Consider the following 22,990-nt stretch of genomic DNA (forward strand, 5'->3'; position numbering starts at 1 on the left):
TCGATGTTCACAGCCTCTTGGTGGATGTGCAGAGCGCCGTCTCTTCTTATCTCAGTATTATCATGCGGTCACACTGCGTTGCTGCTCTTCTGAGGCCAGATACATCGGCAAGCTTCTGATGGGCTGGAGCTGGGGGGGGCGCACGGTTTCATCTGTTTTTGTTACATTATCAGGCCAGCTAATAAAGTGCATGTAAAATCCTGTTCTGTAAAATTACACAATGTTGTTATCTGGGGTTGCTGTAAGTAATGAGAATGTCCTGAATAGCACAGTTAAAGTGTAAAGCAGGTAGTGGCTTCTATCTTATTAAAGTTGGTGTATTTATTATTAGTATTATTATTATTATTATTATTATTATTATTATTATTATTAGTATTTATTTATTTTTGTACGGCTTACATCGTTCTCTATCCATTCTTCATTCTTGTGCATGCCATCGTTTTGCATGTGTGTTTCTGATGCAGCGCACACAAGCATTACATATGTGTTGATCTCACCATTCATGAATCACTTTGTCAACACGCACTCCCATATTAAAAAAAAAATCAGACACATGCGCACACACTGATGTGCGTGGTGTGCGCTGTCTGGAAGTGTGGAGTTGCAAATGGGATGCTCTCATCAGTCTTCCCAGCAGGACATCTGACTGTCACGCTGTTTCTATCATGGCCAAGTAGGGGCGGCAGCTAGTCCCTGCTATACGGGGTGTGAAACCCCAGAGGAGAGGAGCTGGAAATGTGTTTTAGCAATGCACCAATGATTTTTTTTTCTCCCTCCTGATATTCTTTGTCAAGAAACCAAAATTACAAGTTCTTTTTCTTATACAGTATACTGGTCAGATTTGTTCTGTCTAGATCAGGGGTGTCAAACTCAAATACACAGTGGGCCAAAATTCAAAACTGGAACAAAGTCGCGGGCTAACGTTAATATTTACTGAAATATATTTATTCCTCTAGATATAAGAATGAATCTTTTCTTATGGACTCAAACACGTTTTGCTGGAAAACTGAATATGGAACAAGCAAAGCTTAATACTAAACAATATATATATTAGCTGTATAATACCAGTAGGCCAGCTCTAATAGTAATTTGGTGTGGCTTTGCGGGCCAAATGTAATTAGGCCAAATTTGGCCTGCGGGCCAGAGTTTGACACCTATGGTCTAGATTATCTCTGTACATTCTGCCAGATTTATACAGCAAAAGTCAACTTTAGCAATAATCTTTGATGTTTTTTGAATTTCTGTTTTACAGCTTAAATATCCAATGGCAAATTTGCTGCTGTGCCAGCCTTACTTCTTTCTCATAACTCTTTGCGTGCACCACATCAGAGAAAACATACTTCAGTGGTTTCTCATGAATACTATGTACTTGCATTGCACACTGCTAGAACTTGTGAAGTAGATTTTGAAGTAGAGTGGTTTGCCAACATTCTTGAATAAGCATTAAATTAAAAAACAAACACAAACAGATATTTAGTAGTTAAGTATTTCTTGCTTTAATTTTTTTTTCTCTGTCTTTAAAAATTGTATAGTGTGATATTCCAAAGTTCTTTGGATGTTAGCTGCGTTCAACACAAATGTTGAGGTTCTACCTTTGGGGAGGCCAGACTGATGTTTTTCTATCCAGGTGTGCTTTTGCTGTGTGCTTTGGATTGTGGTCTGCTGCCAAACATGCGCTCTGTAGATTGTATTGCATTGTGGATCAAAATCTGACAGTACTTTTCTGGGTTATTCCATCGGATAATTCCATCAGTTTTGACAACATTCCCAGACCACTGGCTGAAATGTAGTTCCACACCATGACACAGCCTGTTTTAGAGGCTGCAGACACTCACAGTTGTACCTCTTCTGACCTCCTCCCCACAACCTGATAGTGATTTGAACCAGAAATGTCAAATTTGGATTCATAACTCCATACGACCTGTCACCACTCGTTTTCAGTTTAGTTCTTTTGTAATTCGGTACCAGATGTGTCTGTCAGGTCCTGTATCAGGTCGCTGCTGGTAGGTTTATTTTTTGTTTCTTAAGGATATGACTTTCAGATGCTGTTCATCTATTGTTTTAGGACTGCTGCGTAATTAATTTTTATTTTATTTTATCCTTGGATGTACCATTTTTCTTGTACTTGAATGATTCCTAGTTCAGTGGTCAGGTACTTGGCTAAAAATGGGTGAAAAAGCAGCCAAAGACTGGAGGACTCAAGGTGACTTAAAAAAAACATGGCTGGCATTTTGTGAGATATTAAAAAAAAGAAGGCTGACCAAGACTTTTGCACAGTACTGTAGATGTAGATAGTTGTACAGGTAAAATAGTAAAATGTAAAAGATTCATTTTAATTCAAGGTGCCTATAATGGTTGTTAAGTTGAGTTCCATCAAGCCTACGAGACTGAGAGCTGTAGAAAGGGATCGATCGTGGGTTACTCTGATATCAAAAGTAAAAACATTGAGAGGTTTTCCTTTTTCACAGACGGTCATTCTTTTGTTCATGCCTTCTGTAACTCACTGGCACTTGATTTTAATGATTCCACTTGTTATCCATTGAATTGTTCTTTCGGAAACTGGTCACTTTCATCACCTGAATAGGTTTGGTAACTTGTCATTATTGTGTCTTTATTGCTGTGAGCAGCAATCGGTATTTTATGACTGTCCTTTTGGTAAAAGTGCAGGATATGAAATAGTCAGAGTAGTGCCTTTCAATTCAATACTTTGGCTAGATTGTTTCAGCAGGTAGCACCGATTTTTGGTTCACACAAAACCAAAATTGTGGCTTTGTCAGACTAGCTCGATGGTGACATTGGGTGCCTGTATGCATAGATGTTAGTGAGCATATTGCAGTAAAGCACGGACGCCCTACTCCGGCGTTTGATTGAAAGTGAGTGAGCAAGCAGACGCTTTTATGAGTCGGGCCCATCGGACACCGTCTCCCATCATTCCATCACTTCCCTAAGTGTGTGTGTGTGTGCGCGTGTCATTCCCTGAGCACAATGTTCACATCAGTCCTCTCTAACACACTCCATAAATCCTCAGCTGATATACAGCCATGTCAGCCTCGGCATAGAGCGCCCGTCGTAATGTACTGTAAATCTGGAGGAGGACTGTTCAAATCCTTTGTCTCGGATCAGTCTTTTATCTTTGGGTCTCAGTAGACTGGAGTTGGTCTGGCGAGGGGGAGGAACTGACTCCTTTACAGTGTGCTGGAGCAGCAGAAGGAGCAGTAAATCTGACAGCAGTGTTGGCGAATGCTCCAGCCACATCAGTGTTGTGTCCTTAACCTCAATAGGTTATAATTAGCTCAGGAAGGAGAAGGTCTGATTTACAAGTTGATTCAGGCTGAAAAACATCTCAGCCTAAGGTCATCCAGAGACGCATCATTTTCTGAGAGCTTCCTCCCACTGCTGTAACTGCTAAAGCCACGCTAATGTTAGCGTCATGTTATTCCTCTGGACAAACTGGTGTTGGCTGAGGTTTGTTTCTGTCAGCTAATGAATTTTTATTAACATTATTCATATAATAACTAAAACATTAATTAACAAATGTTGTCTCTGTCTTAATTACCTGCATATTTTTATTAAATACTAAAGTATATACAAACATTATTAACTTTATTTATGGGATAATTACTATAAATTATTTGTTCAATAAAAATAATGTGTTCGTGCATAAGACTGAGAATGTGCAACGTAATTGTTATGTAATGTATTTTTTGTCTTGTATGTTTCTTTTTAGCTCACTAACCTAATGCTAATATAAAACTACCTTCTTTGCTAACGCTGGTTGATAGGTGGGTCTGGGACTAGCAGGACTCAGCTAAATTTCATTCTTTTTTTTTTTTTACTTTATTTTTGGGAACTTTTACAAAGAGAAAATAAAATGACAAAATAATGGAAATGGCCATCAGTTGCATTTTAAGATTCATCCCATGTCAGAAACCATGAATGGATGGATCATATACCTGTGCAAAAGGGGTCACAGTTCATTTTTGCCCACCATCTATTTTGTCTTCCTTGTTTGTTTGTTTTTTTAATACCCAGAAGTTCCTCATAAATCATATCCATAGATGGAATTCTCCAAGAAGCAGGGAGACCCAATATTCTTATCCAGCAGATGCAGTTACCAGGTTCTGTGCTGAAACAAACTGTGTTTCGTTTCTTTTTACTGGCAAAAACCCACCAGACAGACAGGTTTTGCCAAGCTAGTGGCACTTAAAAAATTATTTTCATTCTGTATTTAGTGGTTAATACAAATATATGTGAACATCATTATGGTAAGATGACTAGTCAACTGTTTATTAACAGGGTGAATTGGCAAAATAACTTACAGGATGGCACACTAAGGTATGGGCCAGGACTTTATGTGTGATGTCAGGTTACTGTGGCCACAGTTTGCTGCAGAGGACCACAGATTAGCAGAAAATGATCCATAGTTGTAGGCCATGACTCCAGAGTTGCAGTCTGATGTAATGTCACTGTGTTGGTACCCAGAGTGATAAATCTCAAGGTAGAGTTTATGTCTCAATATTGCTCTCTGCAGCTGTGATTAATGACGGATGATGGCTGCTGTCAGGTTACAGTGTTGCGTGTGCCCTTCTCTATGAATAGAGGTTGATTTATGGCGTGTGCTTTGTGTGTGTCCATCTTCAGGCTGCTCTTCATTGACACCGAGTTCCGAATGTTGAGACTGAAAGCGGAGGACTCCGCTGGAAGGCAGCACATCCTCACTGTTAAACTCAAGTCTAAGGTAAGGCGCACTCTCATTGTGCACACTGAGAAACACACAGTTTACCATAAGGACTGGATCATTTTCCACACTAAAAAAATTATTCATCATCAAATGGAATACTCTACAACTTGATGTTGACCTACAGCCAATCCAAATCCAAACAGGCCAACTTCACCAAATGCATGTGGGGTTGTTCACTTTGCTGATGGCAAATCAGTGATTTACATCTGTGCCCCTAAATCTGGGTCAAACTGGAGAGGGTGTGGAGAGACACGATAACCCGCTGTGACTGAGACGTAGCACAGATAAAATATCTCCACATAACCCCAGCGTGATGGAAAACCTTCTTCTATGCATAGAGAAAATCAGTACACCCACACTCATCTGCATAGCTGCTGTCTCTGCTCTGCTATTGAAAGAGATACACAAAACCTCTGCCCAGTGTAGGTTAACCTAAACGCAGGCTGTGGAAGGCTGTGGCTGTGGAATTTCCATATAAAATGACACTTAATGACATTTCGTCACAGGTACATGTGATGATTCTGGTTGATTGTAAGCTTTACAGTAGTAAGGCTGCATTCTTGATTTTTGATCATGGAAATGTTCTTTTCGTTTCGCTTGTAGCTCCCTGTGATTGACTCTGAGTTTGCTGTGACTGCTCGAGCAGAAAAGCCTCACTATCTGAAAGCATGATTTGTGATATCTTAGTCCCAGACTAATGAACTACTTGCAGAAATGAGACGTGCAGTTCTCCTCTGCTCGTCCAGTAAGATTGATCTTTCTGGTAAAGTTGGTGAGATCTGGTTTTAAAACGCTAAACTTTAAAAAAAAACAAGTTGAACTTTGAAAAATAATGAGACAATTTATTTTTGAAATCAGGATAAAGGATAAATTTAAATGTCATCATGCATCGCCAAAGTGGAAATTTAAACGAGCGCTGCATAGGTTGCATCTGTAAATTAATTAAGTCAGCACAGTGCTGCTCACTAGTGTAGGGTTGGGCAATATGTAAAAATTTTCCAACCAGAAATCGTCAGTCCAACAATCACAGATGGGCGATATATTCGTGGATGCGCAGACTTTTTGATGGGCAGAGCAATGTTATCATGCACGGACTGATTTGCGTGTTTACAACACAGAAGTCCAAACACGGACGATTTCCTCCCCCCCACAAAAAAAGAAGAAGCTGTCAGCGTTAACGCGGCTTAACCGTGGTCATCACAATTAACGTGGTTAAAATTTTTAACGCGCTCAAACCATCTGAAGCGCAGAATGAACAAACTTTGGACAAACTGCCCGAAAAACGTTGACAGAGACGTTTCAAGGATTTTGACTCAGTCTGCACTCCAGATGGGTTAATTGTAAATCGCGCTAACAATTAATCCATGTCAGTATGTCATCAGTTCAGTGATTACGGCACGTTAACGCTGACAGCACTAAAGAATATAAAGTCACCAATTTGGGATTTCTTTGGCTTTAAACCAGATGAAAGAGGTAAACCTAAGGATGCAACCAAAGCGGTGTGCCACTTGTGCACACGCAGATTTTGTTTTTGCTTTACATTACAATTTATAATTCAACAAAAAATATTTCATCCTTTAAAAATAGGTTACATAATGGATACTTGAAGAAGTGAGCTCTGCAGCTTATCTTCCACACATAGAATAAGGGTTGTTTTTGTTCTTTTAATTGTTTAATTTTGAGATTTTGACAGCAGAATTACTTAAAACTTTTCAAGTGAATGTTTTACTTTTTGTAAGTCAGAGTGGGGAAGCATATTCTGGGCATGGTGGGTGGATATCATGGTGAGCTGGTGCTTAGCTAAGCCCAGATGACATCCACCAGGGACAAAGGAGGGTGGTGGTACCCCACTCTGTGCCCACCTGCCTACCTGGCCCTCCTCAACTTTTTGGCACTGTAAAAAAACAGCTCCAAGTCCTCCCTGTGTTCCAGCTGCCTCCGCCAAATCCAGCGCCAGGTCATCCCTCACCAGGCACAGCCAGGGAGGAGGCAGCACTGGCACGGACGCATGGAGGCTTGGAAGGCAGGGGAGTGAGAGAGGATGAGGACAGAGTAGTATGATGCTGAAGGTGAACAGGGGGAAAAAAAAGAGCTGCTCATATATATTGACCAAAATGTATTTTTCAGCTCTTTAAAAAGTTGAGCCAATAAAGTCTTAATAACAAGACTGTTTTAAATAAATACAGGGTGGCTGTTAATGTTAATTATAAGAGGCTATTGACCTATTATAGCAGACTTTTCTAGCATGTTGAGAAATCCCAGTTTAAGCCTAATTGCTAAACTATGATGCCCAACTTCCTGATGCACATTTTTTAATCAGAATTCGGAGATCACTTTGCTTTTTTGTTTTAATGAAGTCTTAATATATGCCGCAGTATTACCCCATCTTCTTAACACACAGCATCCTGCAGAGACTCCCGAATGCTCAGCTGACCTGCCAGTGCCACTAGCTATAAACTGGACAGCACAGGTAAGTGAATATACACAGCTGCGCACAGTGTCTGTCTAAAGAGGTTTTACTTCTGTTCAGTGAATGTCAAATGCTTCTAGGTTGCTATATGTCACACTTTCGACCTTTGTTTCAGAAACATATCATCTAAAAGATTTAACTCACAACAAATATCTGACACATCAAAAAAAAAAAAATCCCAATATTTTAAATGTATGAAGTCAGTGAAAGCTCACTTAAAAAGCAATACCACAAGAATCCATACTGACATCAGATTAAACCTTAAAATGCTAGTTTGAGGGTCAAATATTAAAGTTTGTTTTAAAATAAAAACCCATCTTAAATGAATTCTCAATACATTTCACACATTCTAACATTCTCGTGATTTCAGGCAAGATGAACTAGGATTAAATCTCTGCTAAGGATACACCATAATGCATTAAAAATGTTTGGTTAAACTTCAGGGTGTAATGTTTTTTTTTTTTTTTTTTTTTTTTTTAATTTCATGCTTTTTATTTAATTTTAGTATAATTTATCCACCCATTCTTACTTTGTGGCAAAAGATCTTGAAGTTTGCAGATTCTAAAATTACTGAAGATTTACATTCACAGTAAAAGATGGTGAAATCCCAGACTACTGCGCACCCACTACTGGATTAGAATAAACGTGCGGATGGCACATCCCCAATTTTTTTCATGTAAAAAATTATTCTAATAAAACCCAGGAACTGTGTAACATCTGTAAATGTGCACAGATAAATTAAGCCAGTCAAACTCAATGTGCAAACACTAAGTAATATGCCCTATTTATTACACCAATGTATAACTAACTGTTAAAAATGAATATAAAAAAACCAACCAAGTGAACTTTCTTTGGATTTTGCTGCCCCCTCATTGTTATGCTTTCTAAAACTCAAGTGCAGTATTATTCGTGCATGCATCCATATAACAGTCACATTTAGTTTTACGATAGTAAGGTTTCGCTGACAGTGGACTGAGCATGCACTTGTAGAAGTAGTGCTGGAACCGTGAACCAGGCTTTAAAGCCTGTAATAAACATCCAGTTACAGTATTTTAAAAACAGTTTTTCACAGGACGCAGTCCTGAGGAAAAACTAAGCACACCTTTACTGCTTTCATAGAAATTAAGAGGGTGAGTAGCAGCCAGGTGTTTCTAATCAATGCTCAATTAATTGATCATCAGCAAGTATTGGCCACCTTTATAGAAACAGAACTTTTGATACATTCGTGATCTTCCCAGGATTTACCTGAAAGTCACATCACGCAGTGGTCAGAGAAATTGTAAAAACAAAACTCGAGATAGACCTCAGACTCTGAGGCCTCATTTAACGTGTTAAAATTAATGACAGTACTGTTAGGAAAAGTCAGAACAAGATTGGCTTGTTGGGAGGGTTGCCAAGAGAACTCTTTTCTAATTCTTTGTAAAATAAATTCTTTGTAAAAAAAAAACAACCCAAAAAACCCAAAACAAATAAACAAAAACCCTAAGCAACATTGCTTAGGGTTGCAAATTTGCATCTGAACAAAGTAGAGACCTCTGAAACAGTGGTCTCTGGACACTGGAAGACATTAAAGAGGAGATGTTTGTTCATAATGCACATATGAGCACAGTTTGTGCTCATATGCTGTTATGTTTTGGTGGTGGTTGAGTAGTTGATGATTTGGGTTCATTTTGCAGCCACTACACCTGAGCACCTTCTCATTTTTGAGTAAATTATGAACTCTATATCTCTAAGGATTTTAGATTCAAATGTGTGACTGACAGCTAAAGTTTGGCTAAGATTCAGTCATGTCACAGGGAAATGATCCCAAACACAGCAGTACATCTACAACAGAATGGCTGAAGAAGAAAAGTATCAAGCTGTTGCAATGATTTTGCAATGGTCAGACTTACACTCAACTTATCTTAAAGAGTCATGCATTCATATCCACAAACCTCCATGAACTGAAGAAATGCGGTAAGCATAAGTAGGACAAAATTCTTTTACAGCAATGTGAGAGGTTGATAAAGTCATACAGAAAATGTTAATGCTGCTTTACCCTGTCGAGGATACTTGGGTGCATGGGAGTTTGTCCAAGCAGTCTACATGTGTTTGGTGTACAACCATTGCAAGAGCTTGGGCCACATAGCCACAATAAGTTGGACTCGTTCCCGGTGGGTGTTAGACTCCACCAGGGCTCCCCTTTGTCACCGATTCTGTTGATAATTTTTATGGAAGCGAAGCTCTTGATTTACCGGTTGATGTATGTGGAAATGAGCTTTCTCCAAAGGGTGGCAGACCTCTCCCTTAGAGATGGGGTGAGGAAGTTGGGCCATCCGAGAGGGGCTCAGGATAGACATCGAAAGGAGCCAGTTGAGGTGGTTCCGGCATGTAACAAGGATGCCCCCTGGGCGCGGTATTCTGGGCATTTCACACTGGGAGAAGGGCCCTGGAGCAAACCCAGGACACGTGTGAGAGATTATATCTCTCGGCTGGCCTGCGAATGCCTTGGTGCCCCCCTGGATAAACTGGAGGAGGTGGCCGTTGAGAAGGAGGTTTGGGCTTCTGTTCTTAGGCTGCTGTCCCCACGACCCGCCCCAGAAAAAATCGATGGATTGATGAATCGATATTGGTATTAAATTGGTTCTATAAGCTATTGAATTATGTGGTCTACTTAGTTTTTTACAAGGATTCATAGAGTCCTGTGAATAACTTATGTGACTGTGTAATGTCACAAGAATCGGGCTTTTACATGGCGTGTGTGTGTGTGTGTGTGTGTGTGTGTGTGTGTGTGTCAGTGTTTTTGTAATTGATATTTTAGAAATTCTTTATTGTTGTCAGAGTTTTGTACTGTAATGTATTGAGGCTCTCGGAGACTCAAACTCTGATTAAGGACTACACTGATCCACTTGACTCATCTTCGGCTGCATATTGCATAATTTGACAAAACACATCTCCACCTGCTCTATTAAGACATTTTCTTTCAGCCCCTCAAATTTAGTCCACTATAATTGGCATAAAAGTGCTTTGATGTAAAACCAGCTGTGGACTCTTTGTATTTCTTTGGCTCCTCATTATTGTTGTTTGCCGTCTTTCTTCTTTCACTCTGGTGCTGCTTTTTATCTCCGTCACTGCCTCGGAGTCGGATGTTGCTCATTCTCTCCCTCTCTCTCTCTCTCACACACACGCATGCACGCACGCACGCACGCACGCACGTTTTGATTTATTTATTTATTTTTACGCAAACAGTCACTTAATCCATCGTTAAAAAAAATACGGTGGCACTCTGTATCTCGACATTGCACGTCCTTTGTGCCAATTTGATGTGCACTTTTGTAAAGACCAGTTTGACTTTTAGACCTCAGGAGTGAGGATGTTTGGAGAGTGACAAAAAAGGAGCTGTGAAATGCGTTATGTCAATCAGAGAGAGGAAACACCAGCGACAGAGAATGTGAGGAGAGAGATGCTAATGCATGGGCGTGTGTGTGTGTGTGTCTGTGTTGGCGAGCTGATACATGGCAGGCGTACAGTGAGGACCAGCTTAGAACAGCGCTACCGTATGGAGCCTGTCTGCCTGCTGGGCCGTTGATGGATCTCTCCCACACTGCAACATGAAGTGTGTGTATATGCTTGTGTATGTGCGCTTGCATCTGTGGCAAGTGTGTTTTTGTCTGATGTGTGAAGGGTGTGTGTGGTGGGGGGAAGGGCTTGTCTGTCGGCAGTCCTGACATGTTCATTTGAATGAGTAATTATTGCCTGCTCTGTTGCAGGGCCAAGACGTGCCACTCTGTGCATTTGTGTGGAACCTTGGTGTGTATGCAGTTTTTGTGTGCTTGAAGGCTATACAATGGTTTGTGTGTGTGTGTTTTTTTTCTTTTGTTTTTTTTTCTTTTTCTAACGACCAAAAAGTACAAGCATGAGAGATGATGGAAGTTCTGTGTGTGACTGGCTAAGCAGTGGACCCAAAAAGCCCCTCCTGAATACACATCCTTGCATGAAAATACAAACTTGCTGTTAAATGTTGGTGATTGCCTTTTGTATAATAAATTGAAAAGTTGCAGTCCTAGTTGGTTCAGACCATGTACTCTATAGGCACCTTGGCATTACCCATTAGTTCTGAACTAATTTTCATATATCTCTATATCTCTAATACTTACAATGACTAAAATTTAGTAAACTGACTCATTGTTTATTCACTATGACCTGGAAGAAGTGACCCAATGAATAAACTCATCACTAAAGTGTTTACAGAGGTCAAGTTCAACCTCGTCGCTTCTATGGGACAGAAGTCTTTTTGAAACCACAGGTATGTAGGTTTATTACTTGCATACCTAACCTACATCCTTTTTTAAATATATGTATATTGTCTGTGTGTTTTGGCTGCTGCCATGTTGGCTCTTTGGAGCCAGAAGTAACTGTATTTGGTCAGATTTGTGGATTGCTAAGTTATCACGTAATGACAGCAGGTATGTACGGTTATGTTCAGTGACTCAAATTACCAACGGGAGAGCTGTCTGCTATAGCCTGTCTGCTTATATCTGTAAAAGCAGTACTACCTTACCTATACAAAGCACAGCCTTGGGAAAAGGAGGTAAAATAGTTGACAAAGTTATTGGGGTGATGTGGATACTGTACTGGATACGTCTATATTCTTATACTCACCTTTGGTCACAAGCTTAGTGATAGGGTGAGGACTTCATTGTAGATCATAGGTGTCAAACTGTGGCCCATTACATTTGGTCCGCGAAGCCATACCAAATTACTATTAGAGCTGGCCTACTGGTATTATATATGTATGTATGTGTGTGTGTATATATGTGTGTGTGTGTGTATATATATATATATGTGTGTGTGTGTGTGTGTGTGTGTGTATATATATACATACACACATGTGTATGTATATATATATACACACATGTGTGTATGTATATATATATATATATATATATATATATATATATATATATATATATATATATATATATATATATATATATATACATATACACATGTGTATATATATATATATATATATATATATATATATATGTATATATATATGTGTGTGTGTGTGTGTGTGTGTATATATACACGAGATTAACCTGAAAGCACTAGTGGGAACACAACGAATATGACTGCACATTTACGCCGACATCATCCTAGTGCAAAGACAAAAACAACAAGCATGCTACTAACTTTAGCAGAGTCATTTAGACAGCATGATTCTCCTTATGCTGCTGAGAATATAGCCCAGAAGAAGCGGATAGTATAGCTTTTATTTTGGAAAGAGACATTTCTCTGTAATAAACTCTCTTTTCCAAAGATGAGTGATTCCTCAATCAGATACAGGGCTTGCAATATCGCTAGCCCGACGTCCCGGGGCTAGCGATTTTTTCAGTCGGGCTACCAAAATCTATCTCTGCCCTGCCCGTCGGGCTATTGTAGGAAGGAAAAATATATGTCAATGCTTTTGCATTCTTTCAGAAATGTAGCTGGGTAATTATGTCATTGGCATCGGTGAGCCACTGTCAATATGTGACATATTGAAATCGCGTTTGAATTTGCGCTTGTTTTTTTGCTTTCACTTTGCAATGACAGCACTGATCTGTGAGTGATGATAATTTGTGCACCAATTCCTCTGACATCGTCTTATTAATTGGTAGCTTACTATGCAAACATGACAAGTGAAATCTCCCGCAGCTTAAACATCTGAGAGGTTGATCGCGCAGAGAATCGCTGAGCTTATGTGAGTCCGTGTGTAAAAGCAGCAGGATATATATTTTAGTTCTGCTGAGCCAAATAAGACAGGTCAGGGTGAAGAAGTGACAGCCAAAGAAAAGCTTACCACAAAACGGAGAAGTTATGACAAATCAGACTATAAGGCAAAAAGAAAGTGCAGCTTTATGGTTTCATGGACAAAAGAATTTCTGTGGCTGCAATATGACGAGCTAAATAACCAGGGCTGCACATAAGTGGTCCGCAGGTGCGCATTCGCTGTCAAAATAAAAAACACGCACAAGGGTTAGGGTTAAATTTAAAAACTGTACTTTTGAGTTAAAATATATATTTATAATTTTTAATAAATGACAAATTAAAAAGGCATGAACATTTTTTTTGTATCGGAAAAATATCGAACCGTGACACCAAAGTATCGAACCGAACCGTGATATATAGAGATATATAGAGATATAGATATATAGAGATATAGATAGATATAGATATATAGATATATAGAGATATAGATAGATATAGATATATAGATATATAGAGATATAGATAGATATAGATATATAGATATATAGAGATATAGATAGATATAGATATATATAGATATAGATATATCTATTAGGGGTGCAACGATACTCGTATCGATATTGAACCGTTCGATACAATGCTTTCTGTTCGGTACGCATATGTATCGAACAATACAACATTTTTAATTTATTTTATCAACTTTTCTTCTGACGATGCTCAGTGGCTCCCCCACCCTCATTCAGATCTGGACTTTGGAACTATTTTGGTCTTCATGTGACGTATGACCCTGAAGGTAAGCGCATGGACAAAAGTAAAACAGTATGTTGGATGTGCCACGTAATGCTCAATTTGTGGGAACTAGTGCGTTAGCGCAGTTAGCTTGTTAACATGTTGACGCCATCCAGCCCCAAGCACGGGGCGATCCGCGGTAACTCGTTAACGGAGATTTGCTGCGTTATGGCATTAATGTCATTTTAACGAGATTAGCGCTGACAGCACTACTGGGAACACAACGAGTATCACTGCACATTTACACCGACATCATCCTAGTGCAAAGACTAGTGGAAGCAGACAAAAAAAAACAAGCACATGAGTCTCCTTATGGGGACCTGATATGTTTAATATGTTGTTGAATATAGCCCAGAAGAAGCGTATAGTATAGCTTTTATTTTGGAAAGAGCCATTTCTCTGTAATAAACTCTCTTTTCCAAAGATGAGTGATTTCTCCATCAGATAGATTTATTTTATTTTTTTTATTTTGTTGTTTCAGCAACATTACATTTAAAAACTGTACTTTTGAGTTAATATATATATATTTATAATTTTAATAAATGACAAATTGAAAAGGCATGAACATTTTTTTTGTATCGAAAAAATATCGAACCGTGACACCAAAGTATCGAACTGAACCGAACGGTGAATTTTGTGTATTGTTGCACCCCTAAAATATAAAATACCCCTAAAAAAATCTTTTTTATTTTTTTTATTTTTTTTATTTTGAATTTTGGCCCACTGTGTATTTGAGTTTGACTGTCCATCTAGAACAGGGGTGTCAATCTTACTTGCTTGCCTCGTCTGTGAGTGGTCATACTCCTTTTGTTTATCTATGAAGTTGTAAAATCTGAAGATCACATGTAAATAACATTACATATAATGAGCGATTTAAAATAATAATAATTTGTCCATTGTTCCATAGAAGAAAATGTTCATGCTGGCAACATGCTCACATCCATTCTCAGTAAAATGTCACGTTGACGGCATCCTTTTGCAATTCTATAAAATTACAGAGTGAAAGAAATTACAATAGTGAACAAATAAAAGAAATTGTAAAAAGGGGGTTAAAGACAGTAAAATTTAACAGCATCCAAGTAAAGAGAAGTGAATAATTTCAACCTGGCTGCTTTTAGGAGTCAAATTGAGGTCAGTCATAAATAGATAAAGAGGACTGATTGAGATGGCCAAAGAGCAAATCTCAGCTCAGACTCACTCTCTTTTATACTTTCCTACAGTTTGCCACTCTTACGCGTGTTCTCTTCTCAGATGCAGCAGGAATTCAATTACCAGCTCTTCTTCCTTTTTTTTTCTTTCTTTTTTTTCTCCTTCTGAACTGGGTCTAGCGCAGTTATCCTGAGCTGTAACCGTAATCATACCACTGGCATTAATTGGGCTGTAATTGCTGAGGCTCTCGGCACCTGGACGATGCTTAATTGTGTGCACTGTGCTGGCACAATGACCCATAATTTTTGGTTCATTTTTTCCTCTAATTTTTTCCTTCTCATTCCATCTGTATTGCTCTCCCACACCTCTATCAGCCTCCCTTTCTCTTCTGTGTGTGTGTGTAACCATGTGTGTGCGCACCTCAAGTTTATACAGTCTTCACTCACTGTCCATTTGCTGTCTACACTTTGAGTTCACTTTAATTTTCAAATGAAACATGGCAGCAAATGTCTTCTGTGCATTTGCTTTGGCATTAAAAACATTATATGTAATTATTAACCTTTTGAAATGGCATATTAAAAACCTGCCCTGTGTCACTGACTTTGAAAACCAAACAATTTGTCCAATAAGAACTCTGTGTTAACTGTTTACAGGTACCTGCTTACAGATATAACCAGAATACTTAAACTGGTTATATCTTAACTGAATATTGTAAAATTGTTGGAACTGCCTAGGAGATTTTAAATGTTTTTTTCTGAGATTGATTTAAGCTCGGTCCCACTCATTTTTATTTTGAACATGTATTAGAAATGGCAGCTAGTTCCTATTTACCCCCACTAATATATCTCAAGCTCACTAATAAATCATTATAATCTTACAGATATGATAAAGATAGAAAAAAACTAGGACAGGAATGATGCACGAGCCGTGCTCCAGCCATGTGAAAAACTCCACTCCACCATTAGCTTGTAGAGCCACTTTAGCAGCAATAACCTAAAGAAATCATTTTCTAAGGCAGAGTCAGTGTCTCACATCATTGTTGAGGAATGTTGACCTGCTCCTCTTCATAGCATTGCTTCAGCTCATTGAGGTTTGCAGACATTCATTTATACACAGATCTCTTAAGGTCCCACCACGACATCTCTGGACTTTGACTGGGCCGTTGCAACATCGTGATTCTTTTCTTTTCTTTTCTCTTCAGCCATTCTGTTGTAAATGTGCTGCTGTGCTTGGGATCATTGTCTTGTTTCTTGACACGAGCTTTAGCGGCCTGACAGATGGCCTCACATTTGACTCTAGAATACTTATCTAGAATACCCAAATCATCCCCCTCCTGCCTGTGCTTGCGTGCTGTGTTAGGTTTTTGCCAAACATGGGGCTCTGCATTACAGTCACACATCTCCACCTTGGTCTCAGATGGGCTCACATTTGACTCTACGTCTCTGCGATAGATGAATGTCCAAATGCTGTTTTTCAGGGTTTTGTTTTTTTTAATTACTCAGCATTTGTAATTATGCTGGGATGACCTGGATGCTTCAGACCTGCAAACTGTCAAAAACCTCTGCTTCTACAGTGCTCATACTTCCTAAGTGCATTTGATTATCAGCACCTGGTTGCTAATAATCAAATGTAAGCAGTAAGGAGTGCTCATAGTTAGCAGGTCAGACTGGGACCTGTGATAGTTGTATCAAACTAACTGCTCTTACAGCAGTATAATTCTTCTGGTCTGGTTTATTAGAGCACTCTGGAGCAGCTCCACAGCCAGTTCCTGCTGGTTTTGGAGTCCCTGTCAGAGTTCTGGGATGTTCTGGATGAGATTGATAGCAAGACCTGGATTCTGGAACCGGAAAAACCATGTCACTCAGACACCACGAGGCGGATCGCCATTGGTACTGCTCCACACATCAGCAGATCTTGATGCCGCTTCACAGACCATAATACAACCAAATATTACAACCACCTAACTACCCACTGGTCTTTATAAGTGGATCTGTGTGTATGTGTGCAGGAAACAACGTCTCCATCAAAGTAGAGGTGGATCCCCGACACCCAAAGATGCTGCCAGAATGCTGCCTGCTAGGAGCAGAGCATGGTGGGTATGACCTGGGAGTCAAAGTGTGTTTGCAGGCAGCGCAAGAGCTCATCTGCAGTATTATAACCCCAAAACTAACTGACAATGATACAGCATGGGAAATACACAGTTATCAGGTGACATGCATGTGACAGTCACTAAGACGCCCACGTCCAAGCATTGCTTCTTGGACTTTAACTTAACTTAAATGAGTTCAATTAAAAAACAAAGTAGTAGTTTCATAAATGGGATCTTCCTGAGGCCTGTGCATCCTGCCTGTCTTCACACAATAACGTAGCAGCTGAGGATCAGATGAGGCAATAAAGTCTAAATTCTGTCGTTATTCAGATCAGATCGGTGAGAAGCTACGAGCTGTGAAAGAAAATAGCACTTTTTTTTTGCTCTCCACACATCTCTGGTTGTGTTGACTGTTGTGCGTTGTTGTGTCAGAGGATCTGCTTCCAGAGTGGCACATCTTCATTCCCAGCGCAGCAACACCGGAGCCAGTCAGCAGGCGAGCTCGGGCTCCAGTTTTCTATTTAAGTCCCCGTCAATTGTCGGCCATTGTTTCTGTAAACCCAAGGTCACGCGACTCCTAGCCTGTTGCCTAGCAATGCAACTCAAAAGATATTAAACACACGCACACTTCAGCCACCAAGACGGGAGGCAGGCAGCGACCCTCAAATACAGGGGGGTCGCATAGAAATATTGCTTTTTGCATGTAGGAATAACAAACAGCGAGAGTGATGAGCGCTGCACGGAGACAAAGCTCCCCTGTGGAATGGCACAAGCAACCATGGTTCATATCTAACAGCGGTGACGCCGCTGTCTGTGCTGATCTGGGCCTTTGTCCAATAAGAGATGTTGTTTGAGGGTATGCAGAGTGCTTTTTTTTTTTTTTTTTTTTTTTAAAAGGAAGTCTAATTTTCCAGGGCCTTATATACAGTGATAGTGTATCTGAAGCTGCTTGAAATGTGACTGCAGATCTAATTTAAGGCTGTTATTACTATTCTGATTTCCATCCAATTCCACATGATTTCTTGTGTTTTGTTTCAGTGGTGACTCCGCTGAGGAATAAGCTAAACGCTAACATGCACTTGTGGTAAGGTTTTCTCAGTCACTGAGCTTTCACATGCTAATTCAGCAGAATCTCTTTGAGCAGAAATTGAGCTCTGAATGTCACACACTTTCTGAAGAATATGGTGGATGTCATAGTACATCACATTATAATGTGATGTACTATGATATGATTTTTGCATTACTGTCAACAAATCAAATGGAAAAAAGCAAACCCATCAATACTTGCACAACACTTACTTATTATTTAACTATAAATAATAAGCAAGTGTTGTGGTTCCTATCAAAAACCGCTGTGAATGAAGAGCACATTCTGGACCTGCAGAGCATTCTCATCCACGTCTGCACCATCTATCTATCTTTCTTAGATTTAGCATCCTTTGGCTCATTATCTTTGACCTGCACAGAGAGCATTTTGAGCCACTCTCAGAGCAGTGAGCTGTTTTTAGATTAAAAGCTCAGAGGAACTCCCTGAATGGTACCTGCCCTTCACCAAACAGCACACAGGCCTGAGGCCTCGTCTACAAAAATATTAGATTATGTATTTGAACTTAGGCCCTCTTGTCTGTTGTGGAAGTAGACACACAGCTGCAGACACCATGGAGTAGTTGTTCCAGCGTGAATATGTGACAAAACTGCATTCTGTGAAACTCCCAGATGAGAAAATTGCCCATAAGGTGTCTTTCACTACTGCCTCAATGGACCGACCACTTTTCCCACCTTCCAGGCTCTGGTTCCTGATTTCCTACCAGGTCATGTCGGTCCCCGGTATCCTGTGCTGTCACTGGCAGTCACTTCAGTCACCTCAAAGCTAAGAAAAGGTTATCTCAGGACCCACCTACTTCGTTTTGCCAACATTTTTGTCCTGTCTCACTCCCCCCAGTCCTTCTTGCTAAAAGGGAGTTTTTTCTTCCCACTGTCACCATGTGCCCATGTTTTATACAAGCATGTGTACTACGAAAGGGTAAAACACAAGAACAACTCATCTGTGGTGTTTGCAGCTTTTCCACCGTGTCCATAACAAAGTGTCATCCGTGTTTTAATTGTTGGTTTTGGTCTTTTCTTTATTATTTGTGAGCATATCTGCCATTCAAACTCCAATTCTTTTTATCTTTACATCCAGGAGCATTATCAGTGTCTAAGTGGATCCCTGCACAGAGAGCAGAGAACCATTTGATTAACACTCAGGGGAAGAAGGGAAAAAAGTCATTTCCAAATGAAGCTGGGTACAGATTTAAATTTCACCCCAGGTTTTAACATTTGCCTCCCTGCATGACACACATCTCAGTAAATTCCCCTCCACCACTGTACAGTCTGAGGCAGCTCAAATGTTCCTGCTATTTTTTTTTCTTACATTTTATATAGCAGTAGTGAAAGTCTCCTAATCATCCCCCAGTGTCTTTGCAGGCTCATTTGCATGTGGTTAATTAGTGTGTGAAGGAGCTGTCTGTGGTCTGCTGGCAGGAACCCGGACTCCAGCGTCTTGCACAACCTCCAGGATGTTTTGGAGATCGAATTCCCATCACCTGCCACCCACGAAAAATCTGTATGTCACATAGTTGCCCCATTTTCCATTTCAAACGTGTCCCTTCATCTGTGTGTGTGTGTGTGTGTGTGTGTGTTTACATCTCTGCATACATTCTCCTGTTTGAGCTCAGAGTTCTAAGGGGGCGGACATACACTGCTGCTTATTTTCCCGTTTCTTTCCGCATTTTTCTTTGTGTGTTTTGTTTTTCTTAGAGGTGGGCTCCGGTTCTCCTTTAATTGGGTTGTTTACTGATAAGATCATTAGAATAACAAAGATGGCAGAATTCTCTGCACTATCAAACCGCTTTAATCACGAAAAACCATTTGTCTCTCTCTTTTTTTTTTTTTTTTTTTTTTTTTAAGCCCTCGTTTTTCTCCCCTCCCCTCTCTCCGGATGGGTTGAAAGGGTGTCCTGTTTATCCACTGTCGCCGCGGTGATTAATGCCTCCGCTTCATTAACATTCAGAGGAGTGCAAAAAAGTTGAGTTGACCAGATGTTGATTTTTTTTTTTTTTTTTTTCTTTCCTCTGACATCGTCTCTTTTAATGGATAGCTGCAGGAAAAACCCCCAAAGAAAACAGGAGTTACTCATTACACCAAAATGCAACGATGAGCAGGGAGAAAGGAGTTACGGGGTGACGTGTGGAGTGTGTGTGCTTTAGTGTGTGTGAGGACAGTTTGTGCCAACAAGCATGCTGCACATGCACATTCACTGCTCTCTGTCCGTGTAGAGTTTCAACCTTGAGTGTGGCATCTGCTATTCATATCAACTTGAAGCTGCCATCCCTGATCAGGTGTGTAATGACCCTCGCTGTGGGCAGCCCTTCCACCAGACTTGTCTCTATGAGGTATGAACACACACACACACACACACACACACACACACACACACACACACACACACACACACACACACACACACACACACAATTTGAGGTTTACAGTAGGGTTTCTTCCATTTTTAGATTGAACAATGAGATCAGACAGATGTGTTCACATCAGCTTTTTATAACAGATGAGAGGGAAAAAAATACAAGCTGCATATAATGGCTCATCATTGGCCTTACATTAAAACTGGACATTAACTCAGTAAGTCTCAATGAAATATGTGTGTATGAACTATTTGACACGTTTGATGCAAGTTAATATGAAGGATTCAATAATGTTGTAGGCAACACAAAACCGAAAGCTTTTGAAACACGTCGGACTTCAGTGGATATGTATACATGTGTTATGTTTTAGGAACAAAAGGATGCAATATCATTTGATGGAAATGCAAATTATTAACCTACAGAAGGCTGAATTCGGAGGCATCCTGAAAATCACAGTGAACAAAAAATTAATACAGCAAGGTAGTCCATTTTGTAGCAGGTCCACACTAATGGTGCAACTGCCGATTCTGGTATTCTATGGCAAATGCAAATGTCATAGAATACCAGAATTGGGCTCCACTGGGGCACAGGGCCCACTGGAGGACGTCAGCTGTAAGATGACCCTCATGAAGTCTGTTTCTGTATTTGTGGCATGCAAGCAGATACCAGTCCTGCTGATGAGTTAAGGGCCTTCTACAGCCCTGTCTGCCCTCTGCTACTCAGATGACCAGATCAATGTCCTGGAAGTTAAACAGAAATTTTTTTTTAAGGAGAATATAGACTATGTATATAAAGATTACAGATGGACCGATCCGATATTACGTATCTGTCTGATACTGACGTAAATTACTGGATCGGATATTGGAGGGAAATAAAAAAATTTAATCCGATCCATTAAATACCAAAAAAGCACCTCAAAAAACTTGCGACATGGCATAACTCGGCTCACTACCGTAGCACGTCGGAGCAAGCATTCCCACGTTAAGCTTAACAACAGATATATGGAGCGACTGCCTCGCCCTCTCCTGCTGCTATTTCAATCATCAAACTGATCAATGATCAGCTGATCGGCTTTTCTGTCGCGAGTCTGTCTCTTTGTTTGTTTATCGCCCACTTCGCGCCAGAAAGAGGAAACCAGCGGCTGAACAACAGCAGCACGTTTAAGCTTGATAATCTGTTGTTAGAATTTATTTAATATTACTTTCTACACCAGGATCCTTTTCTACAGCTGACGGCTGGTAACTGTGCAGGGGCGGATCTAGCAAAGTTCAGCCAGGGGGGCCGATAGGGCATGAACAGGGAAAAGGGGGCACAAAGACATCCTTTTCTTTCTTATTCTCATTTAAAATGTGTTGCTTTTAATAAATAATTATCCGAATCTTACACCCAAAGTTTTAATCTGATGTAAAATGTATAGAAGTCCATTACTGTATATAGTAACTGTTAAGTCTAATATACCCCAGTAAGCTATAGTACTTTTTCCTTTGGGAAGGTATGATCTGTGCAGTCTGCAATTCTGTTGAAGAAAGATGTTGTATGTATTTAATTACTCTTGAAAAATAATTGATTTCTGTGCATTTTTTTCACACTGCATCAAATTAAAGTTGATTACGTCGATTAAGCATCATGAGGTGGAGGGTGGGGGGTGGTTCCCCATTTTTTTTTTTTTTTTTTTTTGCTGGGAGTTTTAGAACCCCACTAGTTAGGTTGCTTACTCTTTAAAATACCAGAATAGGGAGGATGGTGCAGGTTTAAGTTTTTTAGACTGATCAGTGTTGCTGAACTATAAAATATTTTGAGTGCAGTGTATTTTTTGCATACAGGTATAACAGAATAGCTTTAGTGTTTGTGTTTTTTTTACTTGAGTATGAACTTATACAAAAAGCAGCAAGATATTAAAAAAAAAAACTGTTTTATTGATTAAAAAAACACTATATCGGATTCATATCGGTATGGGACATAAAGTGGTATCGTGCCATCTCTAATAAAGATGTCTGACATGACAACAGCCCAGATGTCAAGCCACAGTGATATGACTTATTACGGAAATGTTTTTTATATATAGCTGACATATCTTGATATAGAAATATTCAAGTTGAATAATCTTTGCTGTCATACAGTATGTGATTTCTCAAGAATAAAATGACATAACAGCGGTCAGTGGAAACCAAAATTATCAAGTCTTTTTTTTTTTTTTTCTTTCTTTGAGCAATGGATATATTCATGGAAGCTACTTTGGGTTGTTTCCCTATTCAAAGGCTCACCACAGCAAGTAGGTTGGACCTGATGGTCTTCCTGATGCAAAAGGATTTGTTTGTTTGTTAGATGAGCGTGGAAACCCCCACACTGTATAATTATGACTTTTTGAAAAAGCATGTGTGGCTGTATGTGGGTAAAAAACTGAGCATGAACTCACTGCTTAGGATGTATGGGTTCATATGACATGTGCCCAACAACTAGACTGTCACATCACCCATATTATAATCTCAGAAAGTTTAAGATTTACCCCGGACTACTTCAAAGCTACAACATGACCAAAAAACTGATCTGGTTATAATAAT

General features: G+C 39.7%; 1 protein-coding gene across 2 annotated transcripts in view; it reads left to right on the forward strand.

Moving 5' to 3' along the window:
- The window catches only part of fancl (FA complementation group L), a 35,687-nt gene that overhangs the window by 9,842 nt on the left and 2,855 nt on the right, over nucleotides 1-22,990 (forward strand). For both annotated transcript variants that reach the window (XR_014914412.1, XM_085428989.1), the window contains exons 6-12: nucleotides 4,642-4,738; nucleotides 7,143-7,211; nucleotides 16,621-16,771; nucleotides 16,891-16,974; nucleotides 18,010-18,055; nucleotides 19,495-19,576; nucleotides 20,289-20,405. Coding sequence is in view for 1 of the 2 variants with exons in the window: in XM_085428989.1 (XP_085285115.1) it covers nucleotides 4,642-4,738; nucleotides 7,143-7,211; nucleotides 16,621-16,771; nucleotides 16,891-16,974; nucleotides 18,010-18,055; nucleotides 19,495-19,576; nucleotides 20,289-20,405 (646 nt within the window). In the remaining variant the exon portion in view is untranslated. The remainder of the gene's footprint in view (nucleotides 1-4,641; nucleotides 4,739-7,142; nucleotides 7,212-16,620; nucleotides 16,772-16,890; nucleotides 16,975-18,009; nucleotides 18,056-19,494; nucleotides 19,577-20,288; nucleotides 20,406-22,990) is intronic.

Source organism: Rhamphochromis longiceps, linkage group LG13 (assembly GCF_057381845.1).
Source record: "Rhamphochromis longiceps isolate RC_006_pf linkage group LG13, R_longiceps_female_GT1.1, whole genome shotgun sequence".
NCBI lineage: Eukaryota > Metazoa > Chordata > Actinopteri > Cichliformes > Cichlidae > Rhamphochromis > Rhamphochromis longiceps.